Source organism: Homalodisca vitripennis, chromosome 7 (genome assembly GCF_021130785.1).
Source record: "Homalodisca vitripennis isolate AUS2020 chromosome 7, UT_GWSS_2.1, whole genome shotgun sequence".
In the NCBI taxonomy this organism is placed as follows: Eukaryota; Metazoa; Arthropoda; class Insecta; order Hemiptera; family Cicadellidae; genus Homalodisca; species Homalodisca vitripennis.
This window is the reverse complement of record NC_060213.1, coordinates 125,211,274-125,232,335: the sequence shown is the minus strand read 5'-3', so window position 1 is coordinate 125,232,335 and position 21,062 is coordinate 125,211,274. Positions and strand designations below refer to the sequence as shown.

The 21,062-nt window shown below is 32.5% G+C and overlaps 1 protein-coding gene across 1 annotated transcript; it reads right to left on the bottom strand.

Annotated features, from left to right (window-relative positions):
• Window positions 1–4,086: 4,086 nt before the first annotated feature.
• On the bottom strand, window positions 4,087–15,142 carry LOC124366263 (dnaJ homolog subfamily C member 2). The gene is made up of 2 exons (XM_046822660.1): window positions 14,977–15,142; window positions 4,087–8,150 (listed from the first exon to the last, which is right to left on the bottom strand). The coding sequence occupies exon 2, from the start codon at window positions 8,138–8,140 to the stop codon at window positions 6,293–6,295; it is 1,848 nt and encodes a 615-aa protein (XP_046678616.1). The 5' UTR covers window positions 8,141–8,150; window positions 14,977–15,142; the 3' UTR covers window positions 4,087–6,292.
• Between the last annotated feature and the right edge of the window lie 5,920 nt (window positions 15,143–21,062).

Here is a 21,062-nt window from a genome sequence, read left to right as displayed (position 1 = left end):
ACTGAGGATTATGACTCATTTACACAGCAGTTGGCTACCAGACAACACACAGAGAGCAGCAAACTATCATCTTCCAGCACAGCACACCACACAATATTGCAGATTGGGCGGAAAGTCTTCGATTCACCTCCACAGAATCTGAAAGCATTCAAAGGCCAACAACAGAAATGATACCAAGACTGGATCATGGAGTGATCATTTTACTCAATGAAAGAATATTTTGAATTGAAATTGTAAAGCAAGACTAGAACTTCAAAACCTTTTGTAATTTTGTAACTCATGTAACTTTTTGACAAATATACACTTCTCAAAAAACCGTAATAAAGATCTTTTGATCTGATCAGATATTAAACAGGGGAAAATATAATCCAAGGAAAAGAAATTATCATTTCATATTTTTAACCCTTTTGATAAACTCGTATGTTGACCTCCACCAAAACTAGCATTTCTTGTTTAGGTAAATTTCTGTATCAATTACAAGAAAACCAGGTTGCATGTTTATACAGTGCAAATTGGCAAAGCTTCTATACTATTAGGAGTAAAATACATAAGAAGGTTAACAAGTTCCGAAGCAGTACAATCAGCTCTTGATGATAGTGAACATATCAATGAAGAAAAGAAAGTTGGCCATGGTCAGATATTTAACATAGAAGGTTAAAGAACTTTAATTTTGCCACCACTCTTCCCTATCACTCTATGGGCTAGTTTGTCTGCCTCATAAACAGAAAGATTACAAGCAATTTCTCAACACGAGCTCCTCATGCATATGAAGAATGGGGCGATCAAGCCAGGCGGAGAGAAAGAGTGGGGGCAGAGCCGAGCAGTACCGATAAATTCTGAAAATTCCTGACAAACCCTGTACATGCGGCTGATAGCGACCTCAGTTCGGAACGGTTCTGATTTCTATTATCTTACGAATTAATGAGTCGTTTTATATCCGAATTAATGAGTCGTTTTATATCCAAACATATCTGCAAAACATAGAAATTATATCAAATTAATTATATTAATATTGAACTTTCTTTACAACTCCAAAGACACTTTACAAAATGTGAAATGGTGCACAACGAATAAAATGTCATAATCATATTTTGCATATAGGCTTAAAATGACGGTAAATATATTTTTTTGTGCTATTGGAATATATTCAAATTAATAGGGCAAAAGCAACATATTATGTGGAGTCCTTAATTGGTAGTAAATAAATTAATAATTACGCTACAAGATCTGTAATAAACTAAGGGGATTAAAAAAAAAACTTTCGAGTAAATATTCAACCAAAAACATAATTTTGAAATATGACAAAATCAATGACAACTACCTGACTTAAATACCTAACATAGCAAGTGACATCATTAATAAATACAAAATTTTCCTAATTATATTATATTACTGTAACTGAAAAATTCAGTTTAGGATCATATATGAGTATAAGTTTGGTTTACAATTTTAAACACTTATATTTATGTAAGAAATATTACACTTATATTACAGAAATATTTATGTAATACAGATGATGAAAATAATTTAGTCCTACTGATCTCTAATGCTACGAATATACAGATTTATGAAACATACAATTACAATTACACTAATTTATATAATTTATTTAAGTCTGCAATTGTCACTCAAAAGGTTTAAGTCTAGATAAATTTCTAACTTTTTCTCCTCTGCGAGGCATCTCTGCGTTTTCAAGCATGAATGCTTACAATCACATTTGAGTGACTAAAAAAATTAAAAACGTACAATTAAATTGAGAATTCACTTGTAAACAAACAAATTGCTAAATTTTGCGAGTAAGGCTCTTTTTAATCTTCCTGGATGTTTAATCCACCCTCGAATGTTTTCTAGCTACGCCACTGAATGTAACGAGGTTACTTTGTTACATTAGACTTCCTTACGTCTTTTTGGGTCTTTCGATACTCCGTTATATTGGTTTATTTGTATGTAGACTAGATTAATTGCCTGTCATTAATTACGTTGTAAAATCAAGGTTTAATGAAATAAATTTAATTACGATGCATCCTGCAGCATCCAGCTTTGAAAATGTAATTTAAATATATTTATGCTGTACTAAACTACGGAAAGGGGTTTGAAAATACAGTGATACATTTTAATAGGTTTGCCAGGTACTGAACTAAATTAAATTCAGAGGAGTACGGAGCGAGAACGCGCGGACTGCTCATTCCACTATTCCAATACACGTGCTATCTGTAGTTGGCAGGAGGGGCCCCTCCATCCCCACTTTCTCTCCACCTGGCTTGATCGCCCCATTCTTCATATGCATGGGGAGCTCGTATTGCTCAACTGGTGATAAATAAGGGTCTCCAGGCATAAGCAAAGCTGTGCTATCCAGGGTTTAGTCTGTTAGTGAAGAATTTTAAGATCTTCACTTTCCACGATGAACACGTAGGTGTATCTTCTTGCACAAAGCTTCAGACCCTCTAACAATTATCGCCCATGCATTTAATATTACTAATGTCATTATGCGTTGTGAGGAGGGGGTAGGATCTTATAAACCCTCAGTATCTTTAGAACATTAAAAAAAATTACCAACACCGACTGTGTCAACGTCTCACACTACTTGACACTATCTAGATGTTCCTCAGTCTTTGGAACAACTAAAAAAAGGGTGTTGTACTCATTAAGAACATCCATCCTAAAGATTATGCTGGGAAATATTTCACATCTTTAAATATATTAACATTTTATAGCCAATATACAGGATGACAATGAAGTCTTAGGACAACTTTATAACGAAAAGAGATATCACAACAAAATTTGGCACACCGTTACTAGTAATAGTAAGCTACTTTCTTCTGTGAACATAGTACCTTTGGGGGCGGCCCGTCGAGAACAAAATCTTAAATGACAGCCTATGTTGAGTTATATATCATTTTAAAGGTCTATTTATACTAAAAACAATGCAAACATATTTTAAATGTATGCATATATTTAAACATTTTTAAAACTTAAAACAGCGATGTCTTTATAATAAGTTAAAAGGAACATTTCCATTTCTGATTGATCCCGTTGTACTTGATTTGTGAATAATTCTTATAAATATTTGCTTTATGTTATTGCATTGCAATTTAATTGAGTACTTTTTTTGTTAATGACACAGACTACAATATAATGGAATTCATAAGCATCTGATGTATAATTGTTTTTAGTAAAATATCATGTTTAGTCTATTCTATCTGGTGTTTTTATATTGATAACTTAATTCTTTACATAGATATTTAATTTCAATCTTTTATCTGCATTATTTCCTATTTTAGGCAAATTTTTGTTAACATTTGTCTTCTACTTACATAGCCAAGTAATCATGCAAAAAGCACTAGGGTAAGCATAGCTAATGAAACATTCAAAAAATAATGTAATTTGTAAGCGTCTGGAATATAATAGTTTGTTCTTTAATTTAAAGAAATTAATAACAAAAACAGATTAATTTTTTATAAAATCTAAAATGATAGAAATATTTTTAGTATAAAAACAATTTTTTATCGTTTTTCTCTATCACATTTTTTGGATATAAAATGTAATTTTTTCAATCTATGCTAATTTTTAAAACTTTATCTAGATCCGTAAAGTTTACATGTGAAAAACCCTAAGTCCGGCCAAATAAGAAAGCCGAACTCTAAAACAACTATTAAAAATGTAGTGTTATTACTTGGTCACAATTTTTTCTGGTGTTAATACATTAACTTTATCATTTGAGCCCATCACTATAAAAGAATATCGAGTTTAGCTCCAGTTCACCTTCCTCTTAGTCCAGCATCTGGTATCTGAGGCTGTCACTTATTTGACTCCTGGAATCTGGAGTCATGTTCGTCTGGGGGCTCAAAACAAAGTTGGCGACAAAAAAACTCAAAATGAACTCTATATCGTTTTGACATCAGACACCTAGACTACAAAGCATAGTGTAATCTAGTTTAAACATCAGTGCTATTAAGAGCACTATGATGTTTTAGACACAATCTAAGCAGAGTAGAGAAACCGTTTTCTACACATAATGCAGTATAGAGGAAGTGGAAAAATATTTAAGTGTGCAAAAGACATTGTATGTTGAAATTGAGAACACAATTTAAGTTAAAACATTTTATTTACTTCAAATAATACAAACTTGAAGTGTTATTTACAGTATTTATAATTGGAGAGCATTACAAAAATATTTCAAATCCTTAAAACATTGATATACTCCTTTCTTCTGAGCGAAAGTAATGACGTCCTTAAATGTACATAAAGATTTAGCCAACAGAAATCTTTGTGTTTGAGTGAGAGTATTGTAATTATCACATTAACCATAAGGTAAAATATACTCAATTCATTGTAATCAATTTGATACTAAGGAATTCTAACAATGGACTAAATCAAACAAATAACTACACTATTATTTACAATTTGTTAGTTATTGTAAATTAATTTCCACCAAAAGTTCATGTAAACTAACAAACTTACATGACTTTATAAAAACGTATTTCAAGCATGTATGCCAAACTGCCCTATTAAGAATTACAATTATTTATTCTACAGCATATTTTAAACTATGTATTGAGCTTGAAATAACACATTATACTTTATTTAACTCCTACTAATTAAGAATTTACAGAAAAATACAACAATCCATTAAGTTTAATAATACACGTTATACTTAAAAAAACAAATATGCAATATTTTAAAAACCTTAAGATTCTCCCTAATTCAAAATGTAATAGGCCTTACATTTTTGAACACTATTTTTAATTTGCTTTTAATTTTTACTAATCGTAAAATTTTGAGATGGTATTATTGGTTTTGATACCAATTGTTCACTTAAAAATCTAATTTTATTTAGCACAAATTTTTAAAGTTACACTTATAACTTTCATGACACAAATAAATATGTCTTACAAGCTCATATTTTCACGGGACCCATGATTTTGGATTCTGAAAGCTCACTTGAGAAATTTGTCTATCGTAGTATTCTATGGAAGTGAGAAAGTCATCAGATTTTAGACAGAGGAAAGAGCTAAAGCTGACGCACTGAAAGCAGAACGTGATGCTGAGAAACAAATAATAAAGAAAGAAAATACGAGATATGTAAAAATATATTAGAAGATTTAAGAAATCTGGTGTGTGTGTGTTGAATTGGAAACCGTATTAATATTTCAATTGTGATATGAAACACGCAGTGCAAACTCAAAAACATATAGAATGGGTGTTGAAATTTGAATAAAAAATGTATTACAAAAAACAAAAATGGTTTGAAAACATTACGAGTGGAGAAAAGAGAAGTGTGCAGCAAGACGCATGTTGAAATTGAGAACACAGCTTAGTTAAAACATTTTATTTACTTCAAATGATACAAACTCGAAGTGTTATTTACAGTATATATAATTGGAGAGCATTACAAAAATATTTCAAATCCTTAAAACATTGATATACTCCTCTCTTCTCAGCGAAAATAATAAGACGTCCTTAAATGTACATAAAGATTTATCGAACAGAAATCTTTGTGTTTGAGTGAGAGTATTGTAATTTATCACATTAACTATAAGGTAAAATATATTCAATTAATTGTTATCAACTTGAGACTAAGGAATTCTATATGGAGAGTTAAACAAATAATTATACTATTATTTATACGTCTATTAGTTATTGTAAAATAAATTCCAACCAAGAGCTCATGTAAACTAACAAACTTACATGACTATAAAAACGTATTTCCTGCATGGATGCCAAATTGCCCTATAAATTAAGAATCAGAACTATTTTATTTTTACTTTTACAGCGATTTTTTAATTATGTATTGAGCTTAGGAATAACACATTTTACTTGATTTGATTTCTACTAATTAAGAATTTACTAAAAAATCCAACAATCCATAAAACAGTTTAAAAATACTAAAAAACAAATTATGTAATATTTTAAAAATCGTAAGATTCTCCCTCATTAAAAATGTAACAGGCCACAAATACATGTAAAATTAGATTGCTTGTAAAAACAGGTTGTACATTAAGGATTTGTACTTTCCTCATTAAAATCCCTATGCTATGAAGAAGCTTGCAATGACATTACAAAAATTTATGTCATAATTTTTCAAGTATGAACCTCATAAAATATTGACAATTTTTTAAAATAATAAAAATTACTGTGTGAAATCAAAAAAAATTTCTTGAAGGTTTATAACCATAAATTTACATGCTTTAAATGTAGGTATAAATTACAAATTAATTGTTTTGTTTGTGGCTTCAAAATTCCAAGTCGCGTGGTATAAAAATAGCTTCTTCTAGAGGTATCACTTTTAGCACTAGCAACTCCCACCAGTTTTGGAGGCTTGAGCGGCTTTCTTCGCTTTCACTATTTCTGCCAGTTCTTTGCACCGGAGCATACACTCCTTCTTACTGCGGGACTTAACACATTCTGCCACTTTGTCCCACCGCTCCAAAGTTCTGCTGGGATACGTTTTCAGGGCCTGTTCGAGCAACTTTTGCTCTTCCGAAGTCCACGGCGCAGCCGAGACATTGTTCTCAACCCTTTCTGAAGCTTCACTCGTAACGTTCAAGGAGGCCTTTTTCTCTTTTTCAAAACTATCGTAGGCGTTCTTGTTTATCGTTTCTTTTAGTAGATCACTCGACGTATTCTGCAACTCTTTAACTTTGGCCAGAACTTCCTTTTTATTCCTAATGATTCTAGGTTCAGGGAGTCCATTATTGTGTTGGTTGATGAAGTTGGTGACGGCCTCCCAACGTTGTACGGTTCCTGCAGGGAACAGATTCACGGCTCTGATCAGGATCTGGACATCTTCTTTAGACCACACTGTTGACCCTCCTTTAGGATCATTTGATTGTGCAGAATTCTGCTTGTTTATAAGACCCTCATCTTTCCTTCTTTCTTTCTCCGAGAGCTGTTCTATTGCTGCCATCATTTCCATAAATCCTTTTTTACCTTTTGTTTCCAAACTTTTAGTTAATTCTATTAATTCCGTCTTTCCATAAATTGTTAGAGCTTTTTCTAAAACCGTCATATGATTAACTAAATCGTTTTCATTAGATATAAAGTGTTGATTAGCTTTACATATATCTCGTATTTTCTTTCTTTCTTTCTTTATGATTCGTTTTTCGGCATCACGTTCTGCCTTGAGTGCGTCGGCTTTAGCTCTTTCTTCAGCTTCCTCCTTTTCCTTCTCAAGCCGTACTCGTTCTTCCGCCTCCCTTTCAACTCGTTTTAATTCTTCTGCTTTTTCTCGTGCCGCTTCTTGTTTCGCTTTCTTTGCAGCCAACTTCCGTTCTTTTTCTTCTATTTTAAATTGGACGATTCGAGGATCCATACCATATGCCAGATCAACCAATCTACGAATTCTCGACATCTCATCCTTCTTCTTTTTTGCTCGATCCGCTTTGTTCTGTTTCTCGATCCACTTTCTCTCATCACGGTCTTGCCCAGATTCCTTTGCCTCGGAATCCCAGTACGAAAACTCTCTCCAAGACTCAAAGCTGTACCAGAAATTATAGAAGTTATCGACTTCTTGTTTGGTCGCATCAGGTCCTCCTAACTTCGGCACCATCTTCTTTTCTGACCACCTAGCATTTCTTTCAAAGATATCTCCAAACACATCGTAAAAGTTTTTCCTAACGTTTTCATTATCATAAGGAATCGTATTATCGAACTCAGGATCTACAGAATCGAATGCCCTCCTTTTCTCTTTAGTCCCTAAAATCTCCCACGCTTTAGTGATACACGTAAAATAATCATTGTTGATGTCAATTTTTCCCGTCGAACACCTCTTGTCCGGATGGTGTTGCAGAACCTTTTGCTTATACGCCTTACGTATCAGAGCGTCAGGTGCGCGGTGACGATACTTCTGCAAGCCCAGCACAGCGTAGTGGTCTTGGTTCTTCCACAGTTTGGGATCCAAGCTTTTCAGATAAGTGTCATCGTTCTCGATGACACATTCTTCTGCCTCCACCTCCTCGACTTCACAGTGGTGAAATTCTGCATCCTTTTCCTGGATATACCGCAGGAACCAAGGACCCATACACTCGACATGCCTCAGGTTCACTGCCAGCTGCCTCTCCTCCGGTTGAGACTCCTGTTTTTCATCGACCATGTCAGCGGTAGGGTCACCAGGTGTAACTGGCTCTTTATTCTCCCCCATTTATGTGAATCTAAAACAATTAAAGAATTACTGTAACCCAAAAATTGTCATTTATCCTTTACACTATACTGGTCTATGTTAGGTAATAACTCAGTTTTCGTTACAATGTTAATGACTTAATGGAAATAAAGAAGCCCAGCTACTGGATTTAAAAAAGCATAACAGCTTTTGGCCTCAGTTGCCTTTTAGTTATCCCATGATCCCCTGAGGATTTGGGGACAGTCCTTAAATTTTAAACTGGAAAGATTCCTTAAGCTTTTGAGGAGAATATTATATATGGTGGGACCTAAATAAGAGAAGCCCACCTGCCCACCATGAGAGGCACTCAGGCCTACCTTCAGCCTCACTTTTTGGAAATGAAGCTGTTTGTCATAGCTTTTCTGGCCCAAAAACCAATCTTAATTCAAGATAAAACCAATCCAGTGCACCCAAGAAAATTGATCCTAATATCTTTTACAATATAAAAATACATATGTAATAATGTAGAGTATATAATCAAAATGTAACATTTACACTACAACAGTTGTCACCCTGCCCCATGAAAAAATGCGTTCCAAAAAGCTTGGTTACAAGAGGAAAAAATCAATGATTTACATAAAAGAGGCAACCCTTTTATATAAACCAGTTATTGAAAACCGAATGTCAAATTATAGTTATGAAATGGAACAAAAATGTATTACTAAGTACTTTCCTGGCCTACATTAGATAAACAATAATATAAAAACAGCATTTGAAAATTTAATAGCATTTGAAAATTTAAAATGTTCGCCCACCTCTGAAAATTTGTTCTCGACAAATCTAAAAAATTCATTACTTACGACCCAAACTTTAAAATTTATCTATTCAACAACTCAAAATTAGACCACAAATGTCAACCCTGCAACAAACCTCGGGAAGTATCTAAAAGATTATACAACTGTCAATTCTAGAATGTTGGTATCTGCCAAATTTGAATAGTTAGTAAATTCAAAAGTAAACACAGAAAAGTTATCCCGTAATTGACAAAATGGATTGCAATTCAAAATATGTCATTTGTTAACTCTCATGTAACATTTGCCCTAAAGAATACATAAAGCAGACTTCAAAAATAGATTTAGAGTAAGAATAACTGGCTCTCATTTAAACATAAAACGATGATATTAAAAGCTAATTGTTATACATTGTTTGGAACACAATGGAAATTTTGAAAACTGTTATGAATTAAAGGTAAGAAGAGAAGTAAAATTTGAAAACAAAGAAAATCAGTTACTCAAAGAACATAAATTAAGTACAATGGAATTGGTCCACCATCTTGTTCTAAAATTGTCAACTACACAGCCTCAATATTAGATAAATTTCAATTCTCTGTGTCCTTCAGCAGCTGCTCCTCAACTCAAAATTTAAATGGTTTACTATTATTTTTTAATATTACACCAAAATATTGTAATTTAAGAAATGTGTTAAAAATATAAACAGTTTCTTCATAATAATTATTCTTATTACTGCACATATCAGTGTAGGTAGTTCTGCCTTTATTCTCAGGAACAGGTATTTATTGAAGTGAAAACTTCTTTAGGCGCGTTGAGCGTTTTGGTAGAGGGTAAAATCCTCGGTTCGCGTCACCGACATGCTAATGATACTAACCTGCATGAAAAAGTCAGTCTCGCTGTGTTTTTTAACCGTAGACTTGGCCGCGAACTACTAACCTGCATGAAAAAGTCAGTCTCGCTGTGTTTTTTAACCGTAGACTTGGCCGCGAACTACTAACCTGCATGAAAAAGTCAGTCTCGCTGTGTTAAAACTGTCCCGGCGGAGTATGAAAACAGACTGCAAAAATCAGTGACCTTTACGGCTCCCTCTCGCGATTTAAAAGTGAAGCCAACGTCGTACAATTCTGTAAGATGCGTCAAATTAAAGCTCTTAATATTGGCAATCTATTGGTTACATTTTTAAATATTAAAAAAATTTTGAAATAATTTTGATTATTGTTTACATTTTACATAGCGTTTACAATGACAAGAAAAAAGTAGTAAGCGAGGATTTTTTTTATTTTTTGGTCAGACAAAATTTGTCAGCGAGAAAGTTGTGTGAAAATAGATGAATATTTTTTTTGTAATTTATAATTTTTTTATTGGAAGTTTAGTTTAGCCTGTAGTAGCGTATGAAGTGATGAGTGAACGTTTCTGCCGGAACTGTAGTTGGCGCATTGGCTCACTGATACCGTATTAACTCAATAAATTAGTTTATTGTGCAATAAAAATACCTTTACGAAAGAACCAAGTTAATTTAACTAATTTATTAGTTTTAAAAATATTGTGGGTTTAATTGTTATTGCAATTATCCGTAGCAATAACTGTATTATTTACAACGGTGTTCAACTCACTGTTGTTCACTCGGTGTTTACTCACTTGTATTCTATGTTTAACTAACTATTAATATTGAGCAATTACAACATATTTTTAATACAGATAAATGAATAATGAAAACAACGAATATATTTTTAAACATTTTTAATATTTGTACGAATATTTGTATTTAAAATTTAGCATTATTCATTTTAATTATGTTTTTAATATTTAACCTCTTCATCATGAAATGAGTATTATTACGGTATAAGATTTATCTTACTAGCGTGGTAAAATATATTTCTAGTTATTTGATAATATTTTTATTTATATTATAAATGTGTAAAAATGAGTGTATACAACATTTTTTAAATATTGAATGTATAGGTCTACTCACTATAAATAAAAATTTGCTTATGCCACATTAACATTTCCCTTTTCATATAAAATCCATTCAAAATTTTCACAAGTTTCGTAGATCAAGAACTTTTATTTTGATAATACAACACTTAAAACCGTTTTTGCTCACTCATGAAGACAAATGATTGACCCTGGCCACAAAAAGAACCAAAAAATTTGTACAACAAACTTTATAGAAGTGATTTTGTAGCTGTATGCATCAAGCGCAAGTAGTTGACAACAGATGTGACAATAGCGTACAGCAGATTGGAGCGCCACACCACATAACTGAATCTGGATCCGTCGTGTTCGCTTGCTCCACTCTCACACATCAATGAAAAAAAATATTTAGGGTCAATCCATTTCAAATCACCCAGGTCATGCTGTAGATGGAGCTTATATTGGTCACTGTTAAATTACATTAAAATACAAAACCAATATTTAATACATATTATTGTGAGGCCTTTCGATATCCAAGATACCTTCATCAGACACATCACAAAAAATTTTGTATTTTAATGTAATTCACCCAGGTCATGTTGCTCAACATTTTTAATCTGCCTAATTTTTTTATTATGAGTTCCCTATGGGTAGACAATCACAAAACACTATTTGAAAAAATTTTACAAGCCATAGTTTTTTTTCCTGGCGGCCATTTTAAAATGGCGGTTTTGCAGATTTTAGTAAAATACGTGGTTTGCAAAAAGTTAAATTGCCAAGCTATTTTTAAAGATATCAGAATAATCCAAAAACCAGTGTGTTCAGCATAAAATGAACTTCAATTTGACATTATAATAATGTTTCTTTTGTGCAAGAAAGTCAGTCAAAGTTGTTCTGCAAAATCTCGGAAGAAAATCATCAATTGTTACTTTTTAAGACCATAAAAGTTTAAGAAGGAAAAGAGACTCGCTACTAATATTTTATTTCTTTGTTGAAAACTAATATAACTACCTACTGAAAAAGTTTTAGCCCTGAGAATGCTCTCCTTTTTTTTCTAGAGCTTTTCAAAAATGGCCGAAAGCCTAATAATGTCAATTTTCTAGGGTTAATAACTAAAAAGGGACTGAATGAAAATAAATGAAAATTTTACAGAATGTTCTTTATACAAATAGGAATATCTCATAAAAGAATTATGACTGAGACTTAACTACATTTAGAGATATACAGCATTGAATTTCAGTTAAAAGCACTACCCTTTTTCTTGCTTGTGCGGTACCAAGTTAGCAAACAAGGGCTTGTTTAAATCATTATGTTAACAATAAACTTATATTTAATGCTCAAAAAATTATATTCCTTATTTAAACCTACTTAGGATTTACAATAAAAATTATTTAAAACCAGAAAATAATGGTATAAATAAACAATACTCATAACCACAAAATACCACTTGCGCACTTTAGGAAAAATAATTTGCTTAGATCTATTATACTGTCAAAATGTATATGCATTTCAATTTATGTTCTAAAATATAATATTATTAAATACATTTTATAAAATACATGATGTAAAAATATATGTTAGTATCTGAGGAATATTTTAAAATAGTAACTCATAATCTTACACAGTGAGAACAATAGGTAAGAATTATAATTCTTCAACTTAACTTACTGATACAATTTTTGTACTACACTTGCATACTGTATCCACATAATATTGTTCTTCTGTGCATTTAGATTTAAAACGTTGGTTTCAATTACTTTATTGGCTGCAATTTTCATCAGCGAATTAAATAAAGATGATAATTCATTACATAGTTTCTCATTTATTCCCACAACATTTTTCCCCATAAATGTGGTTGTATTTGTCTAAATACTTATCTTTGTGGTAGTGGCAAATATTAGTAATTTTTTTCGAAATTCTTAATTTTAGCAAACATTGTTCTTCAGCTGACAAGTCACTCACCTTTTACTATTACTATTTTAAAATATTCCTCAGGTACTAACATATATTTTTACATCATGTATTTTATAAAACGAACGATAACACGCAAGCAAGGTTACGGCGTGGCAGGGATGATGTCTGAATCATAGTCCATAGTCTAAATAAAGCGGCTCGGGCGAATCGATTGCAACATCCGGGCCATTGTCTAGACTAAACCCACAAACATGTACGTCTGCGTCGTTTAGTTGTGTCACTAACCTCAAAAGTATTATAATAACAACTGAGGAAAACACCCAATCAGAAGCGCTAAAAAGCAGAGAGTAAACTCATATGAATGATTTTTCAACTTCGACATACAACTGAGATCTGTAGGATATTTATAAAACTTTTGAAAACTCTAAACGTAGACCGTTGTTAAACACTCTTAGTAGACAAGTGAAGACGATCACCCGATCTATCAGACATTAACAGAACTATTTGGAGGGAAATTTAAAAGCAGACCGCTTTTGCGACCTGAGCTCGTCACCGTGCCGTGCCGTTAGGCCCGGCCGAGTGATCCGCAATGGGTTTAATATCCCTAATTCACAAATTAAAATATAATATATAATTACAACAAACAATAACATTTAATTACCTTATGTATTTTCAAGGATAAACGTGACTGCTTGTGAAGCAAATGAGACACGTACGTCACTGTTCTTGCCGCCATTAGTCAATAACGAAACACATGATTTTAACTTTAAATGTATTTTCAAACACGATTTTACTTTGAATTAGTTTTGAGCTAATTGAATTAAGTTGTACTATGCTTTTAAAATCGTATTATGATGAAGCTATACTTTTATATGTAAAATAAATTTGTTTCTTTCAGATTAGATAAAATAACTTAACTATATTTAAATGATGTTTAAGCAGCATAGTACTTACGATTACTTTAGCCAATCTGAAATGACATTTGTGCAGGTACTGATGCCGTCAAAAGTACAATCATTAATAATTAAGTCATAGTTTGTTTGATTTCAACTAAAATGGTACACGATTTTTCATTATATTCATAATACCAAATTTAGAATATTCAAAAAATGTCTTCTCAAGATGGTTTTTTAGATACATCATGTTTGTTCTTACTTTTCTTGTGATTGTAACATTTAATTCTAGTTTTCATCTCGTCAATACATACTTGAAAATTCAGATTTAAACGAGCAAGGTCATTATCTTGTAACCATTTAAAACATTGTTCAGTGTTTATAAAATTAATTTGAGCCAATATCTGCATATTCATCGCCATTGTGCCTATCGTCGTCACTAGCCTTCTCCTAGATAAACGAAATAACAATAGCTGTAATGACCGTCACTAGCAATAGCTGGTAATGACGTCACTAGTCTAAATAAGGAAAGCTGGCAATGATTATTTATGAATATCTATAGGTCAAATGTCGTATCCGATAGTATCTATATTTAAAATTGATAATAATGATCCGATTGTGATGGTGGCCACTTATTTAAATGTAGCCAATATAACAGTTTTGTTTCCTACAGTTTATAAATAGCCCAGATATTTTTTCATCATTAAATTATTACTCTTTTAGTTATAAAAACAACTACTATTTCATTTGAAATACATATAACATAATTCAATTCAGTGTTTTGGTTCTGATAGCTTAGATAGCCTAATTATGAATACAACCTAGATAAATTTTGTTTTGGTGATCCATAACAGAACTGAAGCTCATTAATGAACCTATACAAGAGGTTAAAAATTGTTTTGCCTATCCACAAAAAACTGACAGCCACTTATACAGCTACAGTGATACAAATAAAGAATGAGGGTAAACACAATGGATGAATAAGCCTAACAAGCCTTTTTGCTTAAAAAGATCACAAGTTTCTCACCAAATGTACAACTTTATAACACAATGATAATGTTAATTATGTATTTTAACAGTTTTTATTGTATAGTAAAATCTATATTCTAAAGTTAGCATTAAAGGCATATAGTGCAGAAATCTTACAAATTGTCAATGAAAGTCATGACAAGTTCTTAAGTACATAGTTGTATTACTTTATTTTATTTTAAAAACATGTATTGATAAATAAAACTTGGGTTTTAATCAATTATTAGAGCTGTACTTTGACTAATTTTGAAGTCTTAATGACATAACCTCAATCTTATATGAAAACGTTTAACCTTATTAAAGCATAACACAGTTGTATTACATATACAAGTCTTACCTGTATTAAAATTTGAACAAAAACAACTTCACCAAATTTAAGGATCACTATAATTTTTAAAACCTTTCTTGTGATGAAAAATTTACAAAAACGGGACGGCAGAGGCAGCTGCACAGCGCACACGAGGATAAAACGAAACGATAGAAAGAATCGACAAGACAAGACAACAAATGAGCGCCCTTGCCCTTGTTAACTACGACGTAGCACTCATTCTTCCCGTATTTAGATGATCAGGATATCAGCGGCAAAGCAAATTTACAAAAAACAGTAATTGTAAACAATAATATAATATACAGAAGGAAGGAAAATTCAGTATATAAAAACAAAGGAAAACATGCAATCGTTGTAGACCTCAGCCTAAACAAATTACATAATAATGATTTATTGTGCTTAACACCCGTAAAATAAAAAACCATCTATGTGTATCAAACTAAATAAAAATAGAACGGTATGTTGTATGGATACAGATGAACACCAATATAGATCTAACTGTAAATAAAATAACAAGATAATTCATTATTAAAACCAGTTCTAATTGAGGCGCTAAGCGGACAAGTGGCCTAACCCACAAAATAGCAATATTGAGATATGAGCCTTAGAATATCTCTAACACTCTATTCTAAATACTGCATATCGACCCAAGCCACATTTTCCGTTTTTCTGATAGATAGCAGCACACTAGTTTGTTTGTTTATTATTGGTCTTTGAGTCAGCTGCAAAACTGAATAGTGGCCCAAGCCACAGCCGTGTGGCCTAACCCACATTAACTGTTTCCATTGTTGTGGCTTGAGCCATTTGTTTGTTTACTTAAGTGTCACCTCTTAAGTGGTCACCTTAAATTGCCGACTAAACACTGTAAAAAAATATTTTATTCCTATTATGACCTAGCGGACCATAATCTACAAACCTCCTTTATAAATAACTTAGTAACAGTTGTCAAAAAACAAAGAGTTTATACAAAATCTAATTCAGAGAAACGAATGTTTACAAGGATTTATAACTTAAAAAAGGAAAGTGGAGAAGAAGTCAGGGTATGTAAGGAGTATTTTAAAAAAGTTTTTAGGAGTAAGTGATGGCAGAATTTCACGGGCCATTAAAAATAAAGACAACGCCATAACCCCACCAAAAGACAAGAGAGGACAAGGAAAAGCCCCTAAAAATAAAACCCCTGATCATAGGCTGCAAAAGGTAAAAAGGACTTCCATTAGTAAGTTTCCAGCTTATGATTCCCACTACTCTAGGGTAAAAAATCCAAATCGAAAGTATCTTTCGCCCAACTTAAATATCTCAATCATGTACAAAATGTATGTTGAAGAAAATCAGGTTGATCATGTTTCACCCTTTGTCTTTAGAAAGGTTTTTAATAATGATTTTAATTATCACTTTCATGCTCCAGTCACAGACAGCTGCCGTAAGTGTGATGCATATAATATCAAACTTAAATCATTACCAGAAACTGAACAAAGGCCTGTAAAAATTGAACAAGAATTACACTGGCGCTTAGCTGAATTCAGCACGAACGGTTACAGGGTAGATGCTGAAAAAGGGACGGATCCTTCAAATGACGTTAGCGTGATTGCGTTTGATTTAATGAAAAAATTGCCAACACCTGTGCTATCCACAGGGCCAGTTTATTACAAACGGCAGTTTGTGGACGTATTGTTTAGGAATACACAATTTGTCCACTAAAGACAGCTACATGTATGTGTGGAATGAGGCTGTAGCCTCCCGTGGCCCTGAGGAAGTGGGATCATGTATTTTACATTTTGTGGAAAACCATGTTAAAACTTCAAAACTGATCGTGTACAGTGACCAATGTGGCGGTCAAAACCGCAATATAAAAGTAGCTGCACTATGTGATTACATTGCTACGTCTCCTAAATATTTTTTGTACTGAGATTGACCACAAAATTTTTAGTCTCAGGACATACATATTTGGCCTGTGACCAAGATTTTGGTCTTATTGAAAAAGAAAAAAAAGTATCACTCTGAAGTTTATGTACCAGATGATTGGATCAAGGTGATCTTGTCAGCAAAAAAGCCATCATTTAAAGTAAAAAAAAATTTAAAAAGATGACTTTTCATTTGAAAAGCTTATGAACAATATTACAAACCGCAAAGTTGTCAAAACTGGGGATGTGGGCAATGATCAAAAGGTTGAGTGGCTTAAAATACAGTGGATTAATTTTAAGCAGTCAGAGCCTCTGCTCTTACATTACAAATACTCTAACAACGAAGAGGTCCCCTTTTTCCATTGTCAACATCAAAAAAAGGACAACAACGGAAGTAATGCAGTTAGATGTTCTCTACCCCAATGGAAGAAAAAATAGATGAGCCGAAAAAGAAGGACTTGATGTCTCTTTTAGAATACATACCACCAATCAAACACTCATTTTACACATCAATTTTAAGTTCTGGAGATATTCCGTCAAACCGTTCCAGTCGATGAGGGAAGAAGATGAACTTGTTTGAATTTTGTATCTTTGTATTAATGTTTAATTTTTTACTATATCCTGTTTTAAAGTAGTGTACAATTTGTTTCATATCAAGTACAAGCTTAATGGTATCATTAAGTGATGTAATAAAATGTTAATTGACAGTAAAGTTGTACAGTACTTATATTAATATATTGGCCCAACCCACATAAATTTACTTAATGTATAAAAATATGCCAATTTTCAAGTGGCCCAACCCACTTTTTATTTTTAAATTAATGAAAATAATTAAATAAAAAAGTTACCATGCATACAAGGTGTTATGTTCTTATATAACGGTTAAAAATTACAACTAGAAAGCTTGAGTTTTTAATGTGTTTAAAAAATGTTTAAAAAGTGACAAATCTTTTTAAACGCTAATAAACTCAATACAGCTGTTTTGGGGTTAGGCCACTTGTCCGCTTAGCGCCTCAATTATAGTGGTGCAGTATGATTTGCACCACTTTTGGGAATGTGATCTTGTAAAGTATCATCTGAGTTATCACTCACTACAGAGGTTGATCAATCTTGTTTGCAACTTTGGAGGGATTGTCATTTTTTCATAGCATAAAAACGGCTGACAAGATTCTTTATAAGGTAATAGTGTATGACGAAGTATCGAAGACCGTGTTCTCGCCTTCACCAACGGTCTTTTTATATTTAATTGTATCTATATACATGATATTTCTTCTAACTGTATATTAGTATCTAGTCTTTACGTTTTGTATTTCGTATTGGTAGTTTGCATGATCTTCACTCGTATCAATGGCTATTCTCTGTCGCTGTTCTTATTTATAGATTCCTTGTGTTCTCGATCCCCAAAAATTATATATGGAGTAAAAAGCCTAAAGATAGAGATTCAGCAGTGTCGTAACCATTCAAGTAATTATTTATTTTTGCACCTCCTTAGCTTAATCCGTTGGTACGGGTAATACGGTGACCAAACCATGCTGCAATATTCCATGCTTAGACAAACTAAAGAACATTAAAGCACTTTTTAAAAGTTGTTAAACAGTGAGGCCAAAATACGAAATACTTTGTTCATGCACTGAAAATTGATACAAATAAACAAATTGACGATAGCATAGAAGTCTCTGGGGTAACAAATATTGTAGATGTAATGCATTGATGAAGATACAGAAACACTGGTTCAGATTCAACATGTAGAGATATATATGCTAATTCGAGAATCTTCTTCTGTTAACGGATCATGTAGAAAGACAACATCGTTGAAAAACTGTTGAACAACACAGGCCACAGGGTGGAGTCATTCTTGACATATGCAACTGCTACAATTCCTCTTGCTGCGTTGAATCGTACCTGAAACTTCTGTTTTTAAGATACGACGAAAACATTTCTGCATTTGACCACAAGAAACATGTGAATTAAGCAAATAGTAGCTGTGATAAATTTAACCAAGAACTTTTGTGAAATTCAGTTCGGTGGCATGAACATAAGTAACATAAAATTGATTTATGTTTTGTAAAACATATACAATGTGCGTAAATTATTTTTATTTATCTTAAGTCTTAAGATTTTGATGAATATAACATATTCCAGTTCACTAAACCTATAGCCGACCATTGTAACACATTAAGTCACAAAATGTCTGTCAATAATAATAAGCTTGAAAGTAAGAACACAAGTCAATATCATATTATAACGCCTAGTCTTTCTAATCTTTATTTGGTTGTGGGTTTACTGTTATGTATGTAGAACTTCATTCCTTGTGGATGGGTACAATTAGAATCTGACTAGAATACAGTGCAGCTGGACAAATATGCCGAAAATCTGACATCAGGAAACGTTACTCCTCAACCGACTTTTAAAATTACTATTAATGAGCAATATTTAGGCGAAGGTTATCCAAACATCACTACAATAACTCAAAATATTCCTTACTCTTCCATTCTCTGTAATTTCGGTGGAAAGCAAGTTGAAATTAATTTAAACTTATAAGAAACACCATGAAACAGATTAACAAAAAGTACAATATCAGACATCAAAAGGCATAAAAACCTCATTTAACGCTGTCAATATATCCGCAGCCAAAAATGTATAAAAGTTAACAAATTTAAATACGACACCAATTGAACATCAAAGACCATAAAAATATTATTCGGCAATAAATAGATTTTCAGCCTAAATCTTGAAAAGTTAAATAATATTCATTCTTTTTTCACGACGTGGTAATTTATTATAAACTTTTTATGAAGAGGTTAGTGTGCTTTTATATAAAGTTGTGTCTTTGTTTCGTTTATAAAAACAGTTAACGGATCGTATTAACTTGAAAGAATGTCAAATATTAGTTATGTTGGCTGTGCCAGTGTTAACATAGTAAGTAATATTAATGACAGTATATAATTATGGCAACAATAACATTTTGTAATTTTTAATATGTACGTAAATTAACAGTACATGTAAAAGTTATATAAAAAAAAACTGTTTTGGGTTTTCCTTATTTTCTAGTAAATAGAGATATAAACTTTAGTTCCGTAATTTGTATAAAATACCGTGAATATAATAATTGTAATTATTATTTTTGGTACTTTGGGATTATACCGACCACACCCAGACATGAATCGTTATTTCACATTTCGTTTCTACTGATTACTAGATTAGCGTAGAACAATATTTCGTCAATATAAAACAGGAATTGTCTTATCGCAAACCCCTCCCCATCCTCAGACAGAGGTCAAAGTCGAGCGTCTAGTAGATAACGTGATTGCAGAGTCTCGCCGCCCGTTCAGCTGGTGCATCGCTTTGTTGTACTTCCGTGTTTTACCTCTACATTTCTCCAAACACAAAAATTCAACAAAAACAAACATTTACCAAACTAAACTCTTTTTTTAAAAAACACTCAAAACTTGTTTTTTATTCTTGATCACATTCCGCCACCCAAAAATGCGAGTGCCTCCGGCCATCAGCGCGGGCTTAGGCAGCACCTTTGGTGCTGCCTAAGCCCGCGCTGATGTCGACGAAAGAAAAACATCCCTCGAGATAGTACCTATCAGTAAAATATCAAATTCTAGAGGGGCTAATCAGAAATATAAATTGAATTGTAATGGAAAGGTAATTATGTACCGTGCAAATCACGTGATGCCGCGCGGCCTGCCGTAATCAGGATTCTCGAGAAAGATAAGATAACAGCGACAACAATACCGATCACAATACCTGGAAATGCTTGTAAGTTTGTAATTTTGTAATTGAAGAGTTGTTTTTTCGTTCTATCATGTTTGTTTCTATAAATTTCTATTTTTGTGTTCTTCATACTGGTGTGGTCGGTATAATCCCAAAGTACCTTATTTTTAACTACTTATGGATTATCTACAAACAGCATAAAAGTAAGCTATAAATTGACAGAGTTGATTGATGAGATTAGCCGGCAATTTTAGTACTTGCCCACTTGGATAAATATGTAACGGTCTACACCTTCTAGCCGTGCACGTGAAATACAGCCAATGCTGCAATTTCATTTTTCTTGCTACAATCAATTTCTCCTTACTTTACAATACAATTTTTCATGCTATAGTGGAACAGCGCCAGCCTGCCTATTTACAGGACTGCAATGCATGTACAAAGTACTGTCAGTATCTGCTTCCTCTATGTCAA